Source organism: Dreissena polymorpha, chromosome 1, assembly GCF_020536995.1.
Source record: "Dreissena polymorpha isolate Duluth1 chromosome 1, UMN_Dpol_1.0, whole genome shotgun sequence".
NCBI classification, from domain to species: Eukaryota; Metazoa; Mollusca; class Bivalvia; order Myida; family Dreissenidae; genus Dreissena; species Dreissena polymorpha.
The window spans coordinates 82,844,021-82,854,616 of NC_068355.1; the positions used below are offsets into that span (position 1 = coordinate 82,844,021).

At 33.2% G+C, this 10,596-nt stretch overlaps 1 protein-coding gene across 1 annotated transcript; it reads right to left on the reverse strand.

Moving 5' to 3' along the window:
- Positions 1 to 2,218: 2,218 nt before the first annotated feature.
- LOC127838058 (galactoside alpha-(1,2)-fucosyltransferase 1-like) lies at positions 2,219 to 10,122 on the reverse strand. Its single transcript, XM_052365573.1, has 2 exons — positions 9,378 to 10,122; positions 2,219 to 3,966 (listed from the first exon to the last, which is right to left on the reverse strand). The coding sequence occupies exons 1-2, from the start codon at positions 9,496 to 9,498 to the stop codon at positions 2,978 to 2,980; spliced, it is 1,110 nt and encodes a 369-aa protein (XP_052221533.1). The 5' UTR covers positions 9,499 to 10,122; the 3' UTR covers positions 2,219 to 2,977.
- Between the last annotated feature and the right edge of the window lie 474 nt (positions 10,123 to 10,596).

The following is a 10,596-nucleotide window of genomic DNA, read 5'->3' on the forward strand; positions in this document are numbered from 1 at the left end:
CTTTTGACGATTTAAAAACCTGAAAATTATTAAGCGTTGCAACGCGAAACGATTGAATAATTTGGAGAAACCTGTTGTTGTTGTTATATTTTGTGATACTACGAGTATTGCTTATATAAAGAAAAAATACATCAATCATGGTATGAACACGGATGGCCGATTGGTCTAAGCGTTAAAATTTTACTCTAGGGCTTTAGGGATCAGTTTTTCGAGCCCCGTTAAGGTGTTTTTTTTCAAATTTTATTCTTGTTTTTTTACTAGAGCTTTTTAGATACAATGCTTACATTCATCAATATAAAGTATTTAATGACAAACTTCAATACATGCCAAAATCTGTGAAATGGCCCCTTTAATTGTGTTTAAGATAACAACGAATAATAAAATAAAAACATTCAGTCTTCTTAAAGACGTTTACTTGAATGAGGACGAATACATTAACAGCATACATTTCAAGCGCTTGAAATGTATGAAAGTATGTTTTCGTAACAATTGCAAAAAAACAACATAACAGAAGCTCTAATACACTGAATAGATGCGGACGCTAACAGCAATGAATATATGATCTTCCTGTTAATTGCGTTTCGGAATAAAGCGTACTTTAAATCTATAAAATGTGTATTTTTTATATCATGCCATGTTGTGTCTGTAAAATTAGTCTTATTTACTAATGTTTCATGGATATGTTATCACTGATTTGTTTAGACTAAACAATACAATTGTTACCGTTGAACTTTTTTATGGTGTCTTATACCTATATCATCAAGAAATTCAGTTACACGTTTATAGTATTATAATGGAAATTAGCTAACATATTGAATTTCATGACTTGATTACATTTATTGAGAATAATTTCCTCTTCAAACCATGTGTGCGTGTTTTTTATATTCTGAGACAACAATATAGAAGTCACTGCAAATGTTGGTAATTTTCTTGTCGGACTGGACACTTAAAAATTGTTCCGTTCATCTGTTTTTGAATATTGGAATATGGTTGAGATTAAGGGATTCATGTTTTGTGTGACAAATTTGTTTTCTGTGTCGTATTTGATTTTCAACAATAACACAACCATACGTTGATAGTTTGCTTTTTTCAAGGTATTGTAATTAGTAGTTATAATTGTAATCTTCCATGATGAAGGGGTAAAACCGTATGCGCCCAATCACATCCCCATAATGAGATGAAGATTGGCCTTTATGACATAGTAGTAACGCCAAATCATATGCTCGTACTTACCATAAAATTGTTTAGTATTAATACTATTTTGTCCTATTATTTTATTACGGCATAAACGCACAATTTCGGTTGTTAAAGAAAATGTATTATGTTACAGGATAGAAAACATTTTTACATTTTACGCTCTTGACGAAGAAATCATGCCGGTGAAGACATAGCTGTGTAACCAGCATAGTTCATCCTTGTTTTCAACACTATGGTGCCGGTAGTTAAAAACATACATGATCAAGTAATAATTTAGCATCAGACATAATAGTATGGTTTTAATATAAAATCAAACAGCCATGGTCTTACGATTTTATATATATTTTGTAAGTTATCGTTTTTTTTTTATTAAACGATCTTGCAATATCGGTTTTTCCTTTTTATTCCTTTAGAATTCAAATGCATTACTGTACACACCTGGAACGTTCAAAGGAAATTAAGTACAAAACAGTAATATTTGTTCACCTTTATAATGTTCATCATTATAAAACAATTTTATAAATGATTTGTTTTGAAAATTTCAAAAAGATTAACTTGAATAAGGAAATAAAAATATGTAGAAAATGTAACGTCTTAGATTGATTTAATTTTCAATAAAATGCTGACAAGTCTGTGGACACCACTGTTTTTATAAATGTTTGATGTGTTTGTAGATGATTATATGTTTGTTAAATAGTTTGTTTGATAATTGTAAGTGGTCACAAATTAATTTGTCCGCTCCTTGTGCCACCTGAGCGTACTAAGTTTAAATCATACTGATAGTTCGACTGCTTGTGGATAATAATACAAACAATATATAGTGTTTATATTGTGATGTGATTGACATTTTGTATAACATATTACGTGTATATTGCAGACTTAACATGGCAATCTTCGTCAAAGAATTGCAAAATATTTTTATTAACAAACGTAAATTTGTTGTACCTAATGGCAAAGACGTTTTTCTTGATTATTTTTTAATTAGTAAATCTTGTCTCACCAACACAACAAAAGGCTGCCGTAAGTACGAACGTATATGCGATTTATTTCTTCAAATAATGTTATCAATAGCCTGTAAAGCATTCATCATAAACATAAACAAAAGTCGTTCGGTAAAATGTTCTTTCAATACTTTAATTAACAATAATAACTAAGAATCTAGTTTTATCTTGCTCTTTTCACCAGAGATTTACAGAACGGCGTAAATATAGTTATATGTGATAACCACCGATTCCCAGTCGTAGACCTTTTAGGAGAGGAATGCAATTTTAAATAAAGAATATATACACGCGTGTTTGAACTGTTTGATTAGATTTAGATTGTTTTATTCAGGCACATATAATTATTATATGAGTTCATTTAATAATACTTCAATATGTTTGTTTATTATTGTTAAAAGTTAAACGTTAAAAGAAAGAAGGATGTAAATGTGCCTTACAAGCTTATATAAAACTTTAATTTTCTTTAAACATTTTGCGTTTTTAGTTGCGCATCAAACACCACAGAAATAATAATATTAAGTGATCAAAATTATTAAAGAACTAATAATAAATGAACAGCGTGAACGTATGTATAAGTAATTTTAATTGACACGATTAAACTCGTTTAAAATTGAATTCATATCAGTTCATTCAAGCAAGTATGTTTTCATTGAAACTAATTCGTATGATTGGTGATTAAGGATCGCAAACTTACACTTCGTTCGTTTAAATGAAAGGTCTTGTAGTAAACGTATGTGCTTCTTGGCGTTGGATAGTATTAACAATAAACTGGGTTTATACTATTCTAGTAATATCCAATGTGGATAAAAGAAATCGTCATAGTTGAATTTTTGTCTGTACTCGGAACCCTGTCTGGCTTGGTGTTTATAAAAAATGGTTGTCCCACCTGCGAGCCAGGCGGCCCACCAACTAAACGTCCCAGTTGTAGCGATGGTTTGGTTGCACAGACTGAGTACCGCCAGGTCCACATTTGGTGGATTATTCTCCATGAACACATAGGTGTAATCGGAAATATGTCCTTGGTCAGAGATAGCTTTCTTCACCCACGGGATGTCGTCTGAACAAATTATGAAAATTATATCGGGACCATATAAAATACGCATAATGCTCATCGCTTTTAAAATGAATTCCATTGGTGCGACCATTAATCCTTTCTGCACTGCCGCCACATTAAGAAAGTCCCCTCGTCGTACATGAACACCTACGTACGTGACATTTGTAAATGATATGTTGATCGCCTGTTTGACAATGATTGCGTTCAATAACTTTTGCGCATTTGACATAACAGTCGATTTGAATGTAAAATCCTTTTTGACTGTACTTTCAATCATTTGAAAATATTTCCACGATTCTAAGAAAGCTTCAATTTGTAATTCACTATTATTATTAAGCTGGGTTAAATTTTCGTCAAACATTCCACTTTGTGTCGATTTGACTACTTTCCAGTATGGCGGGACCTTCCCGAACTCTACCCTGTCGTTTTCAAACTTGAATGTGTCCCTCAGTTCATGACCTCCTTCAACGATAACTCTTTCAAACTTCATCATAGATGCCAGACCCAGTATGGATGCATATTGAAACATCTGATTACCAAGGCGACCTCTGAGTTGCAACCCAAGAGCCCCGCCGTATTGTTTAGGTGATGGCATGTATTGGTCCTTCTGGTGCTGTCGGTCATCAATCACAAATACGTTCTTGTGGAACATATAGGAGAATATCAGCAAAACAGTAGTTATACAGCACATTATTTTTGCTGATTTGCTTGAACCTGAAACGACACAGTGTGGAGTATTAAATGTGTTATATACATGTACTCAGAAATCAGCGGATTTGCGATTACTCCGCCTGCATTAGGGTAAAGCTACTGCGGCACGGTACATCTTACAGATGTTATCGGATAATTGGAAGTACCGACAGGTAGTAACTATATTATCTAGATAAACAAATGCTAAGCCTGTCAATTTCGTGTTGATCCCTTTCTGTGACTATATCGTGTGTCATCGCTTTGGCGGTATATTCTAAATTAGTATGGTTCATAAATATTCATTAGACTCGGAGCAGAGAACAATTCACATGGTTTAGTCAAATTTAAACTTCTAAAGTTATTAAATATAAACAAACCTATGAACAAACGAACGAACCAATGAACATACGCACGAACGCACAAACAAACGAAGAACGAACGGATGGCGGGATGGACAGATGAATGAATGAATGAATAAATACATAAATAAATTAATGAATGAATGAATAAATTAATTAATTAAACCCTGTTCTGTTCACACTTCTTGTGTGTAATTATTGAACACATCACTACTGTTTCCAAAATTATGAAATTATTTTACATATGAAAGACCGTTAACCACATATAACTGTGTATCAATTATTAAACCAAACATAACTAACATTCCGTATAGCAAGAGGCTAGCATTGTAACAACCCGTTGTGCAATAAACCCGTTTTGCAATACATTTATTGCAAAACGGGTTGGAGTGTCTTATTGCAATTTGAATTTTTTATAACAACCCGTTTTGCAATAAACTCATCGCACATTAATTTGCAATAATTTTATAGCAAAACGGTTTGTAGTATCTTATTGCAATGTGAACATTTTAGAACAACCCGTTTGGCAATAAACCCGTTTTGCAATAAAATCATCAATCTTGTATTAAATAATTCAAATGGAATGGAAGAGTTAAAAGCGAGTTTGAAGGGTTGTTTTTAAATAAAATTATTTATAAAAAAAATGGACAAAACTATGAGTTTAGACTTAAAATTAAAATGAATTTAAGGTGGTGAATGAGATTTAATACGACAAAACAACACAGATTGTGTATCGAAAGCGATTTCAAACCATTAAGTACTAAAGTAAAGATAACGCAAAAATGCAATAAATTATGGAAAAACGTGTTTAAATATCTTATTTAAATTCGAATTTTTGTAACAACCCGTTTCGCAATTAAATCATTACATATTTACTAATTGTTTTATATTGATTTGAAACGGTATAAAGGAAGTTTCAAATAACGTCTCTACGGTAAATATGACAAAACAAGGCTAACAACCAGTTTTGCACTAAACTCTTTTTGCAATAAACTCATTACACATGAATTTATTGATTCAAATTGATTTGAAACCCTGAAAAGAAAGATTAAACTGTCTTATTTAAGGAGTTGGTATATAATGAGACAGAGGTGAAAGATTCGACCAACAATTAACAGACATTGAAAGTGACCAATTTCATGAGTAAATGTGATAGACAAATACAGAATGTATATAAACAGTGATCTTAACACTTTCATGATTAAGCGAATTTAACCCGGAAATCCAATAATGTTGTTGCCAAACGGATTGCAGTGCCATAAACACTCGAACCCGATTGCAAAACGAGTTTATTGCACAACGGGTTGTTACATAGCATGCATGCTGACTGATAAGAGACTTATTTATAAATCTACATTGTTCATTCAAGATTTCTATATGAAACGATCGGAAGCATTATATGTATCCGACATAAATTAAAACAAATCAATATGTGAATTATATTATCATGTAAATAGTAATAGTTATTTCTACATGACCTTGCAATACTATGATTGTAAGTCCACTTGTTAATAATTAACAGAAGTTATTGATCTAAACTATCCATGTTTATACTTAAAACAATTTAACTCTTTTTATAATCGTGATCATTCCTGCACTATTTTGATGTGATTTTATGACTACACCGATAACATGTCATCTCAGTCCTCGTAAGTCATTTATATGGCTGGGTAGTACAATGTTTTGTACAAATATTTGTTTATAATAATATTAATAGTATTATTGCTGTTTATACCAATGATTATTTATGTACTATGCGTCACTCTTATAATATATACAACTACTACCACCCGGTAACAAGATCCACTTTAGTATGTATTTTTGTTTAATCTTAAAATGTTCCAAATTCCTTGAATAAAAAATATATATGTATAATTAATATTTCACTTCTTCAACGAGTTCAAGACTTAACAAGATATGTGTTTGTAAGAAACACAATGCCCCCTAATGCGCCGCTTTGATTTTTTTACCTTTCACCTGGAAGGATGACCTTGACCGTTCACCACTCAAAATGTGCAGCTCCGTGAGATACACATGCATGCCAAATATCAAGTTCAATATTTCAAACGTTATCGCAAAGCTTTAACCAAGTTTAATGTTTTGGGACAGAATGACAGACAGACAGACTGACCAAAAACAATATGCCCCCGATCATTTGATCCGGGGGCATAAAAAGGCATTTTCTGTCATTATTTTAAATAAATTATCGAGAAGATCGAGATACCGTAGCCTAATCCATTTTCCTTCTTTATCTATAAATAAACTATTTATTTATAGATCTTTGAGCCAGATTATCTAGAGACTTACTCTATACCAAATGGTATGATGGTTATACCATTGCCTGTCCATACAGCGTAAATCCGATAACCTAAGGCCTCTTGAACAGTCTAACCAGAGTCGTTTCGGATGGATTATTTGCTTTTATTTATGCAATCAATATGATATCGTGTTTGCTTTCAAATATAAAAAACAGAAAAACAACAATTTTATTGACTGTTAGTAAATACATCTTATGAAATTGTCTTTAAAAGCAAAAATGTGTTAAAACACCCATGTAGTCTAAGTAAATTCCGCACATAATGGAAGCGTGGAATGTGGTTTACTTTTAGTAAAATTCTGCCCCAAAATTAGGTTCGTGCTTCAATACTACAGTGCTGTGTTTACAGCAATATAATGTGCCCGTGTCTGCCTACATAAATCAAATCATTCTCGCTCTTACCTTATCTGCCCGTGAACTGTACTTAAACAATGTGCACATATTTCAAAAATGATGTGTTTTTTATATGAATTAAAATGGGTCTTCTTATAGTCGATGGTATTTAAGTACTGTTTTATACCGGTATATTGCAAATATATGTTAAAGTCTTACGCTTGTATTTCAAGAAGGTCTGTTTAACAGCTAAAACTATAGCTTAATATAGGTTTTCTACTTTACATAGGTTTAAATAGAGTCATTCAACCTGTTATTCGAAGTTTCTTCAAATAACTTTAAGCTTTGTTTAAGAAATTTCCTGGACACATTTAGTTTTAAACAAAACACATTAACAGTAACTATATTTCTCGTTAAATAAAGACGCAAATATTAATCAAGAGGCGTTGGTACTATGAAATATGACAGATTTATTTTCTAAACATTAACGAAGTATCAATTGAAGTCTCTTATTTAACACATAGGCTAGGCGTATGGGTCTTGTGCGCTACCGGAAGACCGGAAGGAGGCTTAAATGGCGGACGCAAAAAAACCCGCGCGAAGTTTCCTTAAATTTATTTAATTTTAACAGAATAATTGAATCAGCTAGCTTCGCTTATTCGCGCCTAGGAAGTGATATATGTGCCAATAAGTGTTAATCGTCAAAGTAAATCATAAACGGATACATAAGACAATCAAAATGTCAAACAAATCAAAACAAGGACAAAGACAAGAACAAACAAAAGAACAAGAAAAAGAAGAAAAATCCAGAAAGTATCAGTGGGCCATTGACGGGAGCCCAAATGAACATACCGATGTCATCATGCTCAGTAAGTACAAAATAAAACAGTGAAACTCCAGCTGCTGGAGCAGTATTGAATTCTCATTATAAAAAATTAGTTGGTCCTTTTTTAAGGCAAGTGACCGATTGCCCAAACAATACAAAACAGCACAGTACAGCACAATACAAACCAACATAAACACAAAATATGAATAAAGCTGGGGTCACCGCCTTGGAACGGTCAATGCAAAGCATTGGGGGTTTAAACCGGTTATAGAGCGCTCAACCTCACACTTGGCCAAGCAATGTTCATAATACATTTAAGTGTAAATAAAATTTAACGTCATAGCATTGTAACTCAAATTAAACAATAATAAAAGGGAATTAAAACGCATTCAATTTAATTACAATTTAATTACTCAATGGTATTGAAGATACCAGAGCAACAGAGTTACAACATTTTGACGAACGATCAAATAATACTACAAACAAGTGTCAACTACATTCCTTCTTTATAGAAAAAATATTTGAGAATATAGCGTCATTAAGTTAATATTTCAGATAATCATCGCGCAAATACAGGAAGAAGCAGCAATAATTGGTGTAAACATTCCATATTACATTGCTTGGTTGTTTATGCGACTGCTAAAAAAAATAAATAAATAATTAAATCAAACAAGAAACGCCTATCAGAGAAAAAATATAAATAAAATTGAACGTTATAAACCGAATGACCTATGCATGTAGATTACAACTGGAAAGTTGATCGTATGACGTCAAAAAATCTATGTACCCAGGAACAAATAAATAGTTATGACGTAATTGACAAGCGAAGACACAATGACGTGAACAAAATTCAGGGACAGTACTGTAAAGTAATAATAAAACTATAAATGGGGGGCTACTGCAACATTGAGCTACTAATAAAACAAGTTTAGTTGATTAAATATTAAGAATCAAATTAATAAAAATGGTAATTCCATTAAAGCGACATTATTGGAATCAAACAGTATATAGGTGTTTTGACAACTGACGACAGAAAAGATTTGATGTACGATGTGAGTCAAAATGTAGTTTTCATGCAGCTTTGTGCATACGACACAAAGACACATTTTGGTACAATAGTGAAAAATGCCGATAATATCACTAATGATTCCAAATATTAAGAGAAGAAGGATATAGTGAATCGAAAACCATCAAGCACGTGTTTCTAAGTAAATAAGCATCGTATCTTTTTGAAAAAACAAGTTAATTAAATTGAAAAGTTTAATAAGAACATTTGTTTAACATATTTTAATTTGCGGACACGCTTCAAAACATCTCCATAAAATGATGGATGGGAAATTCCATTATTTAAATGCCATTTTAAAGAAACATTATATTTTGAAATTAAATCACCATACTTAGAGTAAAATTTAGCGAATTTACTTCTTAGGTTATGATACAAAAAACCTGTTTTAGGGCTTTTTTATATATAAGAAGACATGCAAGCAATACACCGCTAAAAACACAGTTGAATGTTCCAATGCAAAACACGGAATTGCGATACCAACCCCAACCTTGCCAACATAATCAAAACTATGCGACGGAACAAATGTTCACGTACCTTGCACATAAGCCACAGCGACCGAACCATACAAATATGTACGCCCCGCACATGATCCAGCAGCAGTATAGCCCAGCACCCCAAAGCTCCCAGGGGCCGCGAGTTTTTTCCCCACCCACATACCAGCAGTTCACACAGGGTAATCCGCAAGTGCGCACAAACCAACAGGACAATGGCGCTTTTATTTCACTGATCGAAAGATTGGATACTCGTCTCCAGTCCATTGAGAAACATGTGTCCAAACTTGACATAATACAAAACGAACTTTCACATGTAAAAGCTGATGTGGCTGCCTTGCGAGGAGAAAATGCATCCATGAACTCCCGCCTGAACGAAATAGAAGCAAGTTGTCAGTCATTTAGTGATATTGCGGACGATTTCCATTCAAACAAACTTAGCACATCAAAAACACTATCTGAACTCAAATTTAAAACAAATAAAATCGAACAGCAAATGTCAACATTCGAAAATGTAAACACACAGATCCAGGAGAATAAAACTGACTTACGGTGGCGTAGCACGAGGGACAACCTTATCTTCGTTGGGTTGCCAGAAAGCACAGGAAATACGGAGCCACACGACTCTTGTGAAACCATTTTGCGACGATTCCTCTCAAAACGTATAGAAAACGAAAAAAACATTAGCAAGGATGATGACATACATATCAATAACATTCAATTTGCACGTGTCCATCGGATGGCTGATCGCCCCGATCCCCTCTGGACGAAACAGAACTGAAAAGGCCTCGGGAGCAATATAGCGAGTCAACGTCTTCCACCGCCCCTGCACAACTGCCCGAGATTCCTAAGCAACTCGAGCCAAGTAACAAACAATGTTCTCAGCTCAACTCAACTGTGCAATAGGATACACAGGGAGAGAACCGATGTACTTTACACAACAATGAACACGATGTGAGAGGATTACAATTTCTCTCGTTGAACGTTTGCAGACTGAGATCGAAACAGCTTTATCCAGAGTTTTGTTCATTTCTATGCAATTACAATATTATTGGTTTACAGGAAACCAAAACTGACGATTATGATGATTTAGAATTAAATGGATTTAAAATGCATGTTAAAAACAGAAAATAATTCTCTGTACGTAAATCAGGCGGGATATGTCTCGCTGTTAAAAACACAATCTGTAAACATGTTACAATTATTCAGTCAAGCAGTAAATTTGTATTGTGGTTTAAAACTGTGTGTATGTAAACGATGAT